At 42.2% G+C, this 17,719-nt stretch overlaps 1 protein-coding gene across 4 annotated transcripts in view; it reads left to right on the forward strand.

Moving 5' to 3' along the window:
• The window catches only part of LOC139550616 (voltage-dependent R-type calcium channel subunit alpha-1E-like), a 73,651-nt gene that overhangs the window by 50,543 nt on the left and 5,389 nt on the right, over positions 1–17,719 (forward strand). For all 4 annotated transcript variants that reach the window (XM_071361614.1, XM_071361617.1, XM_071361615.1 and 1 more), the window contains 18 exons: positions 2,843–2,939; positions 3,343–3,503; positions 3,858–3,995; positions 4,259–4,460; positions 7,233–7,397; positions 7,636–7,746; positions 7,888–7,968; positions 8,756–8,875; positions 9,083–9,148; positions 9,248–9,339; positions 9,509–9,683; positions 9,929–10,056; positions 10,267–10,363; positions 10,569–10,686; positions 10,959–11,066; positions 11,166–11,266; positions 13,429–13,538; positions 16,655–16,757. In XM_071361614.1, coding sequence (XP_071217715.1) covers positions 2,843–2,939; positions 3,343–3,503; positions 3,858–3,995; positions 4,259–4,460; positions 7,233–7,397; positions 7,636–7,746; positions 7,888–7,968; positions 8,756–8,875; positions 9,083–9,148; positions 9,248–9,339; positions 9,509–9,683; positions 9,929–10,056; positions 10,267–10,363; positions 10,569–10,686; positions 10,959–11,066; positions 11,166–11,266; positions 13,429–13,538; positions 16,655–16,757 — 2,173 coding nt within the window. The remainder of the gene's footprint in view (positions 1–2,842; positions 2,940–3,342; positions 3,504–3,857; positions 3,996–4,258; positions 4,461–7,232; positions 7,398–7,635; positions 7,747–7,887; positions 7,969–8,755; positions 8,876–9,082; positions 9,149–9,247; positions 9,340–9,508; positions 9,684–9,928; positions 10,057–10,266; positions 10,364–10,568; positions 10,687–10,958; positions 11,067–11,165; positions 11,267–13,428; positions 13,539–16,654; positions 16,758–17,719) is intronic.

Genomic DNA, 17,719 nt, shown 5'->3' on the forward strand with positions numbered 1-17,719 from the left:
TTACACAATACATTTATGTTTTGTTCGATAATGTGCATATTTATATCAACAAATCTCGGTTTACATTGGCGCCATGTTCAGAAATGCCTCCAAAATATCCGGAGTAATTACAGAGAGCCACGTCAAATAACAGAAATACTCATCATAAACTTTGATGAAAGATACATGTTTTACATATAATTAAAGATACACTTGTTGTGAATCCAGCCAACATGTCCGATTTCTAAAATGTTTTACAGCGAAAACACAACATATTTATGTTAGCTCACCACCAAATCCAAAAAACACACAGCCATTTTTGCCAGCCAAGATAGCTTTCACAAAACCCAGAAATAGAGAGAAAATTAATCACTAACCTTTGAACATCTTCATCAGATGACACTCATATGACATCATGTTACACAATACATTTATGTTTTGTTCGATAATGTGCATATTTATATCCACAAATCTCGGTTTACAGAAATTCCTCCAAAATATCCGGAGTAATTGCAGAGAGCCACGTCATATAACAGAAATACTCATCATAAACTTTGATGAAAGATACATGTTTTACATATAATTAAAGATACACTGGTTCTTAATGCAACCGCTGTGTCAGATTTTTAAAAAACTTTAGTAAAAAGCACACCATGCAATAATCTGAGACGGCGCTCAAATATAAATAAAATTTCTCCGCCATGTTGGAGTCAACAGAAATACGAAATTACATCATAAATATTCCCTTACCTTTGATGATCTTTCATCAGAATGCAGTGCCAGGAATCCTAGTTCCACAATAAATCGTTGTTTTGTTCGATAATGTCCATTACTTATGTCGAATTAGCAACTTTAGCTAGCATGTGTAGTACTCGTGTCCAAACACTGGCGCAAGTGAACGCAAACGTCGGACGAAAACTTCAAAAAGTTATATTACAAGTCGAATAAACTGGTCAAACTTAGTTGAGAATCAATCTTCAGGATGGGGTCTAAAACCAAACTGAAGGCAGTGAGTTGAACTCTGTGAAGCATTTATTTGGGCTGCAATCTGAGGTGCAGTTAACTCTAATGAACTTATCTTCTGCAGCAGAGATAACTCTGGGTCTTCCTATCCTGTGGCGGTCCTCATGAGAGCCAGCTCTTGAAATTTTTCGGATTGACTGACCTTCATGTCTTAAAGTAATGATGGACTGTCTTTTCTCTTTGCTTATTTTAGCTGTTATTTTACCAAATAGGACTATCTTCTGTATACCACCCCTACCTTGTCACAACACAACTGATTGGCTCAAATTAATTCAATTAAATTAACTTTTAACAAAGCACACCAGTTAATTTAAATATATTCCAGGTGACTACCTCATGAAGCTGGTTGAGAGAATGCCAAGAGTGTGCAAAGCTTTCATCAAGGCAAAGGGGGGCTACTTTGAAGAATTTCAAATATAACATGTATTTTGATTTGTTTAACACTTTCTTTGGTTACTACATGATTCCATATGTGTTATGTCATAGTTTTGATGTCTTCACTATTACTATACAACGTAGAAAATAGTAAAAATAAAGAAAAACCCTTGAATGAGTAGGTGTGTCCAATTTTTTGACTGGTACTGTATATTACTGTAGGCCACACAGAGATAATTACAGATACCTGTGATAATCTGAAGTAACCAAAAAGGCCACTGGATCTCATCTGATAAAATTCCACCCAAAAGGAAAGTTAGCAAAATTCTGGTACTTTACTGGTAAACTTTTCCAGTATTATACCCTTCCTCTGCAACCCTAAACATGAGTCACACTCACAACGCTTCTGCTGCTGGATGAGTAATCACACTGACTCACTGTAGCAGAGTAGCAGAACTTATATTATATACTGCACTGTAGCATATCTCAACATATATTATGCGTCTTCTAGTTGATGCCTCATGCAGTGATCGAAATATTGCATTTCCTATGTCTTTGTAATAACTCTTTCCCTCTGACAAGGGGCGACAGATAGCCTAGCGGTTAATAGTGTTGGGCCTGTAACCGAAAGGTCCCTGGTTTGAATCCCTGAGCCGACAATGTTAAAAATCTGTGGATGTACCCTTGAGCAAGGCACTTAACCCTAATTGCCCTTTATAAGAGCGTCTGCTAAATGACTAAAATGTAAGTGGACATGTTAATGAACTTTCAGTCTTTTGTAGGCTAACAGGCTAATAACATAATCAAGTACAGTAGCTAGCGCACACAGGATTTAGTTCTGGGTTGCGAGGTTAATGAATGTGTGCTTCTCCCCTGCCTTGTATGTAGATATGACTGTGTGTTGATTTCTCTGTTGTGGATATAGCTGTGATCCTCTGAGCGGTGCTCGTTGTGGATCTCTCTTTATGTTTCTATTTCTCTGTTGTTCCTGTGGAATTTATCACTGTTGGGGCTTCCAGGAATGTGATTGGGTAAAGCACACACTTCTCATTCTCAGAAAATTCTCATTAAATTCCCATGCACTTCTCATTGAATTCTCATGCGCTTCCCGTAGAATTGTCATGTACTTCTCATACAATTCCCTGTTGAACTTCTTATAGAATTCTCATACACTTCCCATACTTCTTGTACACGATTCACCATGTCTATTTTCAGATACTTCTCAGTCAGCTACAAATATTTTAAACATTTTACAGAATTCAAATTAATTCAAATTACAAAAAATAAATTAAGACCTTCTTTGTTAATTTGTGTGAACACTTGTGTGTTTGTGAGATTTGTATGTGTGCGTGTGTGTGTGCTCTCGCTCGTGCATGTGTGTGTGTGGGCATGCGTGCATGCATGTGCGTTTGTGTTTCTTCCCTGTGAGCCCACAGTACACTAAAACACATGTCTGCATCAACAGGAACAACAAAGGCAGAGACATCAAAACCATCAAGTCCCTCAGGGTTCTGAGAGTCCTACGACCTCTGAAGACCATCAAGAGACTCCCCAAACTCAAGGTACCATACTGTACTGTGTTAATGTTCATATACCAACATGGTTGGGGAATTTCAGTTTACTTCCTGAATTGAATGAATTGAAATGGAATTGACCCGAACCCTGTCTACCAATGCCAATGCTTTGTTGACCTTGGCTCCCCTTACAGGAAAAACACATGATTTCACATGTGGAAAATCACATGATTTCACATGTGTAGTTTCATGTTATCACATGTTGCTTTACATGTTGTCACATGTTATAACATTAACTTTGCATTAAGATTACATGTGATATCCAAGGGGTTTTTCCATAAAGGTCCTTCATTAAAATGAATGAAATCTTTCAAATCTTTCAGGGAATTTCCAGTGAATGTGGGTTTTTACCTTCTATCCGTGGAACCATGTATCCTCTCCTCCTATACAGGCGGTGTTTGACTGTGTGGTGACATCTTTGAAGAACGTCTTCAACATCCTCATCGTCTACCAGCTCTTCATGTTTATCTTCGCTGTCATCGCCGTTCAGCTCTTCAAAGGAAAGTTCTTTTACTGCAATGACAGCTCCATGGACACAGAGAAGGAGTGCCAGTGAGTCCAACACACAGATGTACAATATGCCAGTGGAGGCTGCTGAGGGGAGGACTGCTCATAATAATGGCTGGAATGGAGTACAGTGGATGGAATGGACTGAATGGAATGATATCAAACACATAAAAAACATGTTTTTGATACCATTCCATTTACTCCATTCCAGTAATTATTATGAGCCATTCTCCCCTCAGCAGCCTCCACTTACAGTACAAACACTGGAACAAACAAAGACAACAAATCGTTTACTTATTCACAATCGTCCACACAACACCCATTTCAAATTGGTGAGTGATCAGAGGAATCCTTACCTCCTCTGTCTCTGTCCTTTAACCTCTATTCTGTTCTTCACAGAGGTTACTACATTGACTACGCTCGAGACAAGAAGGAAGTGAAGAAGAGGGAGTGGAAGAGGCATGAGTTCCACTATGACAACGTGTGCTGGGCTCTGCTCACTCTCTTCACTGTTTCAACTGGAGAGGGCTGGCCGCAGTAAGTCCCTGATGTTCCCAGCACTATGCTCTAACACAACATGAATGCAACTGATATGGGATTCAGAGAGACTGTTGACATTTGCCTGTTACTATTCCCTCTCTCTCTCTCTCTCTCTCTCTCTCTCTCTCTCTCTCTCTCTCTCTCTCTCTCTCTCTCTCTCTCTGTCTCTGTCTCTGTCTCTGTCTCTGTCTCTGTCTCTCCTTCTCTCTCTCTCCCTCCCTATCTCTCTCTACTTTTTTTCTCTCCCTCCTTACCTCCAGGGTTCTGCAGCACTCTGTGGACGTGACAGAGGAGGACATGGGTCCAAGTCGGGGCAACAGGATGGAGATGTCCATCTTTTACGTTGTCTACTTTGTGGTCTTCCCTTTCTTCTTTGTCAACATCTTCGTCGCTCTCATCATCATTACCTTCCAGGAACAGGGTGATAAGATGATGGAGGAGTGTAGCTTGGAGAAGAACGAGGTACAGGACAGAAAAGCAGCACACAAATGCACTCCCATTCTACTATAGCTTAAACATACTGCTGTACCCCATCACCCCATAATTTGATTTAGTGAATAGGTGCTGCCAGCAATAGACCACAGGAGGTTGGTGGAACCTTACTGCTGGACCCCAGGAAGAGTAGCTACTGCCTTGGCAACAGCTAATGGAGATCCATAATAAATACAAATACTCAACTTGTACATACATTCTTACAACACAAAAATAAACACAGGATTTCATGAAATTGATTCACTTAACAGTGGTTCCCAAACTTTTTATAGTCTCGTACCCTTTCAAACATTCAACCTCCAGCTGCGTACCCCCTCTAGCACCAGGGTCAGCACACTCTCAAATGTTGTTTTTTGCCATTATTGTAAGCCTCCCCCCCACACACACACTATACAATACATTTATTAAACATAAGAATGAGTGTGCGTTGTTGTCACAATCCGGCTCATGGGAAGTGACAAAAAGCTCTTATAGGACCAGGGCAAAAATAATAATATAATAATAATCAATAATTTTGCTCTTTATTTAGCCATCTTACATGTAAAACCTTATTTGTTCATCAAAAATGGTGAATAACTCACCACAGGTTAATGAGAAGGGTGTGCTTGAAAGGATACACATAACTCTGCAATGTTGGGTTGTATTGGAGAGAGTCTCAGTCTTAAATAATTTTCCAAACACAGTCTGTGCCTGTATTTAGTTTTCATGCTAGTGAGGGCCGAGAATCCACTCTCACATAGGTACGTGGTTGCAAAGGGCATCAGTGTCTTAACAGCGTGATTTTCAAGGCAAGAAAATCTGAGCACATCCCTATCCAGAACTCTGGCGGTGGCTTCTGATTAAATTAGATTTTCACAGAACCGCTTGTTGCAATTTCGATGAGGCTCTCTTGTTCAGATATCGGTAAGTGGACTGGAGGCAGGGCATGAAAGGCATAACGAATCCAGTTGTTTGTGTCATCCGTTTCGGGAAAGTACCTGCATGATTGCGCACCCAGCTCACTCAGGTGCTTCGCTATATCACATTTGACATTGTCCGTAAGTGTAACGATGCACGCTGAGAGTCGGGAAGCAAGTTCAGGGAGTGAATACATTTAATGAATAAATGAAACAAACACGTAACACAAACAGCACAGCAACATGGAACAGGAACAGAAACAGTGATGACTGGGGAAGAAACCAAAGGGAGTGACATATAAAGGGCAGGTAATCAAGGAGGTGATGGAGTCCAGGTGAGTGTCATTATGCGCGTAGCGCTGGTGACAGGTGTGCTCCATAACGAGCAGCCTGATGACCTAGAGGCCGGAGAGGGAGCACACGTGACAGTAAGCATGAGTTCATTTTTACACAACAAATTATACAATGATGGAAAGACCTGTGTGTTGTCCTTGTTAATGCAGACAGAAAAGAGCTCCAACTTCTTAATCATAGCCTCAATTTTGTCCCGAACATTGAATATAGTTGCGGAGAGTCCCTGTAGATTCAGATTAATTCAGGCGAGAAAAAACATCACCCAGATAGGCCAGTCGTGTGAGAAACTCGGCATCATGCAAGCAGTCAGGCAAGTGAAAATTATGGTCAGTAAAGAAAACTTTAAGCTTGTCTCTCAATTAAAAAAACGTGTCAATACTTTGCCCCTTGATAACTAGCTCACTTCTGTAAAAGCATTACATGGTCGCTGCCCATATCATTGCATAATGCAGAAAATACACGAGAGTCCAAGGGCCTTGCTTTAACAAAGTTAACAATTTTCACTGTAGTGTCCAAAATGTCTTTCAAGCTGTCAGGCATTCCCTTGGCAGCAAGAGCCTCTGGGTGTATGTTGCAGTGTACCCAAGTGGCGTCGGGAGCAACTGCTTGCACGCGCGTTATCACTCCACTATGTCTCCCTGTCATGGCTTTTGTGCCATCAGTACAGATACCAACACAAAGTCCATTTGATGTCACAAAGATGTCCAGTACTTTAAAAATATCCTCTCATGTTGTCCTGATTTCCAGTGGTTTGCAGAAGAGGATGTCTTCCTTAATTGACCCCCCATAAACGTAATGGACATATACCAGGAGATGTGCCTGGCCAGCCACGTCTGTTGACTCATCCAGCTGTAACGCATAGAATTCACTGGCTTGTATGTGAAGCAGTAATTGTTTCAAAACATCTCCTGCCATGTCACTGATGTGTCGTGAAACAGTGTTGTTGTCTTACTACTCGAAAGTCGTCTTTATTCTCGCTCAAAAAACTCCTATGGCTTATTTTAAAAATTGTCATGTTTCATTTCTAAATGTCTGGTCAAGAGTGAAGGTTTCCCGTGAGAGAGTAATGGTTAATGTGATTGGATGTTAATTATTTGACAAGGCTACCTGTATTTGACACTGTGTTGTTATTTCGCTGAACACTAGATGGTTTAATTTTATTTTTGGCAGTGAAACGAGGCTACTCATGCGAGAGAAAAAACTCATCCAAATGTATAGCCCCGTCGGAAAATATAAATATACTGTTTGAAAATGTGAAGAAAAAAATGTAAGTTATTATTTTATAAAAAAAAAAAATGTGAATCACATTTTTATTTGGCATACCCCCGACGGCATTGCGTACCCCTGGGGGTAGGCGTACCCCAGTTTGGGAATACCTGACCTACAATAACCATCTTGCTACCTTGATCAGATATACACATTTGATTGATCACAATAATCTCACAGTTTCATTCCTGATTTCTTCCTCTTCTTTTTATTCTCTCTCCATCAGAGGGCATGCATTGACTTTACCATCAGTGCCAAGCCCCTGACGCGCTACATGCCCCAGAACAGACAGACCTTCCAGTACCGACTGTGGCACTTTGTGGCGTCACCATCGTTTGAGTACACAGTGATGGTCATGATCGCCCTCAACACTGTGGTGCTCATGATGAAGGTATGGAACCTATGTCTTTGTAACACAGTTTATAAACATGTACAGGCCTTTGTTAGAATTTAGTTTCACTCTCAAAGTCTCAAATCCATAGGAGCAAGCCCAGTGTAACCCTCTTTGTCTGATAACAGTTGAATATGACACATCTCTGTCTCTTTGTATTAAATATGTAACCCACTTCTTTGCCATCACTGTTGGATACATTCCGGTCTCACTCTGACTGTGTCCTGTTTGTCCGCAGTACTACTCAGCTCCAGCAGCATATGACACGGTACTGAAGCACCTGAACACAGCCTTCACCGTTCTCTTCTCCCTGGAGTGTATCCTCAAGATCATGGCCTTTGGTTTTGTGGTGAGCAAGACAACAAGACTAAACTGTCCAACTGTGAAAATTAATGTTATGGTAGACATGGTAGCATGTTATGGTAGAATCGTTTCCATTCAAGAAAGGAGGCTTGCTTTTGTATAATGGTGCTCATTTGCCCCCTGACAGAACTATTTTCGAGACACTTGGAACATTTTTGACTTCATCACTGTGCTCGGCAGCATCACTGAGATCATTGTGGATTTACAGGTAATGTTTCACTTTAGCTCTTTAACCTTTACTTCATAACCACTGTGATTCATGAGCTGGTAATGCTGTAAAGCTTTTTCTCTCAGTAAAAATAGGCTATTAAAGTTGTAAACGTACTTGTTGACTTACTCGCCATCAATCAAATCGATCTCTATATATCCCTATCTGCCTATGGGTATGTTCTGTCTTCTTTGTCCCCGGACACTTCTCTGTTCCGTATATGCCTTGCCGTCTCCACCTTGCCGTCATACATCAGTTTTATGTTTACTGTATTTATATAGAATATTCTGTATGTTGACTTTGTGTAAATTCCTCTGTCTGTATAGTATCTGTACGTTTGTCTATTGCAGTGGAGGCTGGTGAGGGGAGGACGGCTCATAATAATGGTTGGAACGGCGCAAATGGAATGGCATCAAACACCTGGAAACCATATGTTTGATGTATTTGGTCCCGTGTGGCTCAGTTGGTAGAGCATGGCGCTTGCAACGCCAGGGTTGTGGGTTCATTCCCCACGGGGGGACCAGGATGAATATGTATGAACTTTCTAATTTGTAAGTCGCTCTGGATAAGAGCGTCTGCTAAATTACGTAAATGTAATGTATTTGATACCATTTCACCTATTCCGCTCCAGCCATTACCACGAACCCGTCCTCCCCAGTTAAGGTGCCACCAACCTCCTGTGGTCTATTGCTGGCAGCACCTAAGACAAATTCTGGGTATGTATAAATGTACTTGGTGAATAAAAGTGATTCTGACTTCTATATTTCCTGTGGTCTGTCTATCTCAGTCAATAAACACATTCAATATGAGTTTCCTGAAGCTGTTCCGGGCTGCCAGACTGATCAAACTGTTGAGGCAGGGCTACACCATACGAATCCTGCTCTGGACCTTTGTACAATCCTTCAAGGTCAGCCATGTTCTCCCCTGCTTTTACCATCTGTCATGTCCACTTAAGAAATATCCGACTTTGTTAATAGAACTAGTAGTCTGTCTTTATTTTGTATGTCCCTAGTCCCAGCTGGCCGTTGCACACACAGATGGGACTCGGCTGCTGGTGTGTGTTCTTGGGAAAACCAAATCCTTCATCTCTATTTGTATCTCTTCTTTGCTCTAGGCTCTTCCTTATGTTTGTCTGCTCATCGCCATGCTGTTCTTCATCTATGCCATCATTGGGATGCAGGTAAGACCTCCAAAGCTTATATGCTTTACAATGGTAACTTCAGCCACAAAAAGGATGTTGTATTGCGGCTTCATTTGTTTCTCACTTGATCCACACAAGGTGTTTGGAAACATCAAGCTGAACGATGAAAACCATATCAACCAGCACAACAACTTCAAGACCTTCTCCGGTGCACTGATGCTTCTCTTCAGGTGGGTGCATTGAGAAGGAATCAGAAGCTGAGACATATTCAAAACTATAAGTAGATTATTTTGCTGGCTGATGAATTCATATATTGGTTAATGTTTAATAGACTAATTGGTTGATAAATTGCTTGCTTGCTTGATTAATTGACTCATTAATTGACTAATTTATTGACAGGAGTGCGACGGGGGAGTCATGGCAGGAGATCATGCTATCGTGTCTGGGGGGGCAGGAGTGTGAGCCAGACTCCTCCATGGCGCCCATGACCATGTCCCCTGACCACGAGGGAGGCTGTGGTACTGACTTCGCCTACTGCTACTTTGTCTCCTTCATCTTCTTCAGCTCTTTCCTGGTGAGGACGCTGCAGGAATACACTTTTTTTCCTTTCCTCCACTCTTTCTCAGCACTCTTTCTCTCCCTCACCGTCCATTTTTCTGATAGACAAGAGCAACTTTTGATAGTGCTACACAGATACACAAAAGCTATTTTTTGGATTGTATGCATGGACATGTGGACATCAGTATTGTATCTGTGTAGCACTATCAAAAATACACACATGCTATCTCTCACACGTCCTCTCCTCTTGTGTGACTGTAGATGCTGAATCTGTTTGTGGCTGTGATCATGGATAACTTTGAGTATCTGACCAGAGACTCTTCCATCCTGGGTCCTCATCACCTGGATGAGTTTGTCCGTGTCTGGGGAGAGTACGACCGCGCAGCATGGTGAGAGAGAAGACACCACCATGTCTCAACTCTTCCCAGCAGAGGACAGTGTATTGACTCTCTAAAAGCGAAATAGGCCTGAACTGCCTTAATTCCTGTGTTAGACTGGCCAACGTCTTCTGTTTCAAACTCCAAATGAATGCCTTAACCCTTACCTTTACTCCTTAACTCTCTCTTTCTCCTTCCTAATTTTCCCTGTTTCTTCTGTAGTGGGCGTATACACTACACCGCCATGTATGAGATGTTGACCCACATGTCTCCACCCCTGGGCCTGGGGAAGAAATGCCCTAGAGGTATGGCCTACAAGGTATGGAAGAAACACTTACTTTATTTTATTAATTTAAATTTAGGATAGACATATTTTTTTACAGTTGTTTCACTGTAAAGCATGTGGAATTCTCTCTATCTCTCTCTCTCCCTCCCTTTCTACTGCCCTCCATCTCTCTCTCTATCTCTCCCTCCCTCCCTCACTCTCTCTCCGCCCATCCCTCCTTTCCTCTCTCCCTCCACAGAGGCTGGTGTTGATGAACATGCCTGTGGATGAGGACATGTCAGTCCACTTCACCTCCACCTTGATGTCTCTCATCCGCACCGCTCTGGAGATCAAGATCGCACGAGGTCAAGGAATGAGTTGAGTTTAAAACCACCACGTCTCACTGCATTTGCATAATTTTTCCAATTTAGACTTGGTCCATCTTGAGCCTGAAGATCCACACTGCCTAGGGCATGCAGACTTTTGGTCCAGCCCAGTACTGGTAACACACCTGATTCAACGTATAAATGGCTTGGTGATTTGTTGAGTAGTTGAATCAGGAAATTCAGCAACATTAACCATTTCCCCTGTCTGTGTGTAATGGCTGAATAAAAAAAGACTCCTGTGGATCTATTGTAATGTGGTCCAGGTGGGGAGGACCGAGTAGCTCTGGACACTGAGCTACAGAAGGAGATCAGTGTGATATGGCCATACCTCCCCCAGAAGACCCTGGATGTACTGGTGCCCATCAACAAAGGTCAGAACCACACTGGAGAGAGACATGGAGAGGTAGACCTGGGAGTCAGTCAGTCAGTCAGTCAGTGGCTAGCAATCTAATCTAATCTGTGTCTTACAGATTCTGACATGACAGTAGGTAAGATATATGCCTCCATGATGATCATGGACTACTTCAAACAGAACAAAGCCAAGAAGCTGAGAGCACAGCTGGAAGCACAGGTCAGCTTTACACACCATATACACATTATATACACTGAGTGTACTAAACATTATGAACACCTGCTCTTTCCAAGACATAGACTGACCAGGTGAATCCAGGTGAAAGCTATGATCCCTTATTGATGTCACTTGTTAAATCCACTTCAATCAGTATAGATGAAGGGGAGGAGACAGGTTAAAGAAGGATTTTTAAGCCTTGAGACAATTGAGATATGGATTGTGTATGTGTGCCATTCATAGGGTGAATGGGCAAGACAAAATATGTATGTTCCTTTGAACAGGATATGGTAGTAAACTCAGCAAAAAAATAAATGTCCTCTCACTGTCAACAGCGTTTATTTTCAGCAAACTTAACGTGTAAATACTTGTATGAACAAACAAATTTCAACAACTTAGACATAAACTGAACAAGTTCCACAGACATGTGACTAACAGAAATGGAATAATGTGTCCCTGAACGAAGGGGAGGGGGTCAAAATCAAAAGTAACAGTCAGTATCTTGTGTGGCCACCAGCTGCATTAAGTACTGCAGTGCATCTCCTGCTCATGGACTGCACCTGATTAGCCAGTTCTGTGAGATGTTACCCCACTCTTCCACCAAGGCACCTGCAAGTTCCTGGACATTTCTGGGGGGAATGGCCCTAGCCCGATCCAACACGTCCCAGACGTGCTCAATGGGATTGAGATCTGGGCTCTTCGCTGGCCATGGCAGAACATTGACATTCCTGTCTTGCAGGAAATCATGCACAGAACGAGCAGTATGACTGATGGCATTGTCATGCTGGAGGGTCATGTCAGGATGAGCCTACAGGAAGGGTACCACATGAGGGAGGAGGATGTCTTCCCTGTAACGCACAGCATTGAGATTGCCTGCAATGACAGCAAGCTCAGTCCGATGATGCTGTGACACACCGCCCCAGACCATGACGGACACTCCACCTCCAAATCGATCCCGCTCTAGAGTACAGGCCTTGGTGTATCGCTCATTCCTTCGACGATAAACGCGAATCCGACCATCACCCCTGGTGAGACAAAACCGTGACTCGTCAGTGAAGAGCACTTTTTGCCAGTCCTGTCTGGTCCAGCAACGGTGGGTTTGTGCCCATAGGCTAAGTTGTTGCCGGTGATGTCTGGTGAGGACCTGCCTTACAACAGGCCTACAAGCCCTCAGTCCAGCCTCTCTCAGCCTATTGCGGACAGTCTGAGCACTGATGGAGTGAATGCGTGTTCCTGGTATAACTCGGGCAGTTGTTGTTGCCATCCTGTACCTGTCCCGCAGGTGTGATGTTCGGATGTACCGATCCTGTGCAGGTCTTGTTACACGTGGTCTGCCTCTGCGAGGACGATCAGCTGTCCGTCCTGTCTCCCTGTAGCGCTGTCTTAGGCGTCTCACAGTACGGACATTGCAATTTATTGCCCTGGCCACATCTGCATTCCTCATGCCTCCTTGCAGCATGCCTAAGGCATGTTCACGCAGGTGAGCAGGGACCCTGGGCATCTTTATTTTTGTGTTTTTCAGAGTCAGTAGAAAGGCCTCTTTAGTGTCCTAAGTTTTCATAACTGTGACCTTAATTGCCTACCGTCTGTAAGCTGTTAGTGTCTTAACGACCGTTCCACAGGTGCATGTTCATTAATTGTTTATGGTTCATTGAACAAGCATGGGAAACAGTGTTTAAATCCTTTACAATGAAGATCTGTGAAGTTATTTGGATTTTTACGAATTGTCTTTGAAAGAAAGGGTCTTGAAAAAGGGACATTTCTTTTTTTGCTGAGTTTAGGTGCCAAGTGCACCGGTTTGTGTCAAGAACTGCAAAACTGCTGTTTTTCATGCTCAACAGTTTCCTGTGTGTATCAAGAATGGTCCACCACCCAAAGGACATCCAGCCAGCTTGACACAACTGTGGGAAGCATTGGAGTCAACATGGGCCAGCATTCATGTGGAAGGCTTAAAACACCTTGTAGAGTTCATTCCCTGACGAATTGAGGCTGTTCTGAGGGCAAATGGCGGTACAACTCAATATTAGGAAGGTGTTCTTAATGTTTTGTACACTCAGTGTAATAACCTCAGTCCTCTTCTGTATAACATTATCATGGCATCTGGCATCTGTTGACACAACCTAGTGCCTGTAGTGATGTATTGCTTGGTGTGGTCTCCTCTACAGAAGGCCAGTCTGATGCCGTTCCAGCGGCTGGATGCCTCGACCCTCTCTGAAGACATTCTGTCCAATGCCCAGCCCCTGCCCTGCATGCCCCACAGTGCTGGCTCCGCCCTGTGAGTCAGTCCGTGCGTGCAGGCTTGCTTGCATTCGTGTATGTGTGTGTGCCTTGTGCCTTTAGTAAGTATTTGTGACCGACCCCCTCGATTCGGCCTTATGTAGCAAATTTTTTTATTGTTTTTTACGTTGGATTAAAGTAGAGATGTAGAGCTTAAAAATGGTATATCATACACTGCAGTTGAGAAACAAGTAATTCTGCTTTGAAAGTTGGTACTTGAAACTTGTAACCCCACTTTTGAGAAAATGGCCCTTGAATGTTTTGGTACACCTACTGGAGAGCTTTTCTTTGTCTACACCCATTCAGCATCGTTCACACCCTCTTAACCTCTCTGGGATATTCGGGACGGTAGCGTCCCACCTCAACAACAGCCAGTGAAAGTGCAGGGCGCCAAATTCAAAACAACAGAAATACCATAATTAAAATTCCTCAAACATACAAGTTTTTCACACCATTTTAAAGATAAACTTGTTGTAAATCCAGCCACAGTGTCCGATTTCAAAAAGGCTGTACGACGAAAGCACACCAAACGATTATGTTAGGTCAGTACCTAGTCACAGAAAAACACAGCCATTTTTCCAGACAAATAGAGGAATCACAAAAAGCGAAATAGAGATAAAATTAATCACTAACCTTTGATTATCTTCATCAGATGACACTCATAGGACTTCATGTTACACAATACATGTATGTTTTCATAAAGTTCATATTTATATCCAAAAATCTCAGTTTACATTGGCGCGTTACGTTCAGTAGTTCCAAAACATCCGGTGATTTTGCAGAGAGCCATATCAATTTACAGAAATACTCATAATAAACATTGCTAAAAGATACAAGTGTTATGCATGGATTTTAGATCCACTTCTCCTTAATGCAACCGCTGTGTCAGATTTCAAAAAAGCTTTACCGAAAAAGCACACCATGCAATAATCTGATTACAGCGCTCAGACAACAAATCAAGCCATACAGATATCCGCCATGTTGTGGAGTCAACAAAGTCAGAAATAGCATTATAAATATTCACTTACCTTTGATGATCTTCATCAGAATGCACTCCCGGGAATCCCAGTTCCACAATAAATGTTTGATTTGTTCGATAAAGTCCATAATTTATGTCCAAATACCTCCTTTTTGTTTGCGCGTTTAGTACACAATCCAAACTCACGACACGTGGGCAAGTCCAGGCGAAAGTTCAGACGAAAAGTCATATTACAGTTCGTAGAAACATGTCAAACGAAGTATAGAATCAATCTTTTGGATGTTTTAACATAAATCTTCAATAATGTTTCAACCGGAGAATTCCATTGTCTGTAGAAATGCGATGGAACGCAGCTAACTATCACGTGAGCGCGCGTGACCAGCTCATGCCAGACACCTGACTCAATCAGCTACCATTCCCCCCTCCTTCACAGTAGAAGCATCAAACAAGGTTCTAAAGACTGTTGACATCTAGTGGAAGCCTTAGGAAGTGCAATATGACCCCATTTCCACTGTATCTTGGATAGGCAAAGAGTTGAAAAACTACAAACCTCAGATTTCCCACTTCCTGGTTGGATTTGAGTTCTGTTATACTCACAGACATCATTCAAACAGTTTTAGAAACTTCAGAGTGTTTTCTATCCAAATGTACTAATTATATGCATATTCTAGCTTTTAGGACTGAGTAGCAGGCAGTTTACTCTGGGCACCTTTTTATCCAAGCTACTCAATACTGCCCCCCTGTCCCAAAGAAGTTAAGCCTTAGCCCCACCCATCTCTTTAAAGATTCACATGCGAGGCCATGTGGTAAACACACGCTATATCAAATAAAAGCTGTGTTTATTTGTCTTATGCACAGGACACAGAAGTGGTTACTTGCATAGTAGTAATATCTAAAACAGAAAGTGTCCAGATAAAACTATTGTATAAATATTTTAGCATTATTAGATGACACTTACCTGACACACTTGTCTAAATTGATGGGTCATGTGAAGGAAATGCTATAACCACCTCCCAGCCACATCTAGCTAAGTGGATGAGTCACTATTGTCTAGACATGTACACATGTTCATGAAATACAATAGATGGCCGTAATCACCCCCAGACACACCTGGCTAATTTGATGGGTCATGTAATAACCCGGCCGAAGTGGAGTCTTTTGTTTAGACATGTAGCTAGCTAGCTAAACAATTAACCGGCATAATCCCAACTCATACTACTACCAAAACAAACATTGTAATAGCTGTAGTATGAATCTGCAGGTAGCTAAAGCTATCAAACTAGGTTCAATGTTAGCTAGCTAACATTAGGCTATAACTAGCAATGCAAATGGATTTCTGATTCGAATAGTATTACTACACTGGTCATACACATAATGTTAGCTAGCGAGCCAGCAAGCTGCAAGCTGCTAACTAACAGTATGCTTTAGCTTGCAATAAAACCAACTTTCTCACAAAATTAGAAACTTATATCTGAAAATGTAGCTAGACTCTTAACATATACATGGACGAACGCTTCACAGCAGACTGGAACCATTTAACTCCGTTTTGTTTGTAGCTACATCTTGTTTGGCCAGCGTTGTGTCAAGTCACTCCGGTTTACACTGACCGTGGCGTGTGCAGAAATTAGTCCATCACTTTTTCAACTGATCTGTCGATAGCACCTGCTAAATTCAGGGCATCAATGTTGTTGAGAAAAGTTGCAACACTTTTGTAGTTCTCGTTGGCTAACGTTATATCTTTCAAAAATGGTGCGGTAGAATGGACTGTCAAAACATACTGAACAGCTCACGTTATAGACAGAAGCATGCTACATGGCAGACCAATCCAAACTCATCTCCCGGCATGTCCAGCCCATCCATTATCACAGCCAATCATGGCTAGCGGGAAGGTTCCTGGCTTTTTCCGTGGCTAAACCAACTAGGCTCGTACTTATGGATGGAATACAAGTTTGTTATTAAGGCACATGAAAGTTCACAGGTTCCAGAAGGCATTTCTGTCAAAAAACACATTTTGATAACAAAGACTAATAATAATATTTTTTAAAAGTAGTGACGTGCGACATACGCCTAGTTTCCTGAAATTAGTCACATTTGTGTTTGACAGTATTTCCTCTGTGACTTGCCTCCCTCTGTAGGACCAGAGGAGGCCTGGTGGCGTTGAGTCCTCTCTCCCCCCAGGACCTGCTCAACATGCAGCCCGTGACCTCTGACACGGATACCAGAAGCCAACACTCCAGGGTAACGAGAAGGACCAAGTCCTATGTACTGTAGAAACACATCACAGGAGTACTGTACACCACACTAACTAGCACAAACACCAACTACACAAAGTACACACACAAAGAAGCCTTTATATAATTTAGTAAGTGTACAATGATAGCTCTATAAAGCCCTTTGCTAGGAGCCAAAAGGAAAAAGTCAGCTATGGGCAAAATATAAAATACTGCCCGGTGAAAACCTAACCTCTTGCGTTAAAGCGCTAAATATCAACCCACACATAGACAACAATGAATCAATTACACTTATCTAATAGTAATGGTTGAATGAAGATACTAATAGTGCAGCGCAGAGCACGGCATTCATGTTTCTATGTGTTTCCGTCCTTGCCTAAGTTGTAGTCTGATTAGTGGAGGTTTAAAGGAGATGCAGGCATTCTCGCTGTTCATTGTGCTGTTTATAGGCTGTTTGGTTGAACTGGTCTTCAGTGTACTGTTTGCCCTATAGGAATGTTACGACTTTGACCCTGGATATCTGTTAGTGTTTGCCATATTTTATGTATATTTTCACTAGGGAGTTACATGAGTCATGACAGGCTTTAAGGAGAGGTGAACTTGTCTGGCTCAGTATGTTTGGTGTATCCAGATCTGAACTTGCATGAGTATGTGTAACAGTAGGCCCAATTGTTGTTCTGGTCTCTCTCTTCTCATTTATTGTTGTAGCGATGTGCTTGTGCTGCCATCTCCTCTTGCTCTCTGACTTTCTCCTCCTGCTTTGCCCAATCTTTCTGGGGTCAGTCTCCTTGTTGTCATTGGTTGTTAATCTGTGGCTCTTTGGCTGGAATGGCTTCTGATTGGTTGGTGACAATGGAATGGCCTAGGTTTGATTTACCCAATTGCAGAAAGGCCTTGCGAATTTTTACCATGTAACATTGTCTGAAGTCCTCCTTGGCTGGAACCCCAAAAGGCAGTTAGTCCCAGTAC

The sequence above is a fragment of the Salvelinus alpinus genome, chromosome 23, assembly GCF_045679555.1.
Source record: "Salvelinus alpinus chromosome 23, SLU_Salpinus.1, whole genome shotgun sequence".
NCBI classification, from domain to species: Eukaryota; Metazoa; Chordata; class Actinopteri; order Salmoniformes; family Salmonidae; genus Salvelinus; species Salvelinus alpinus.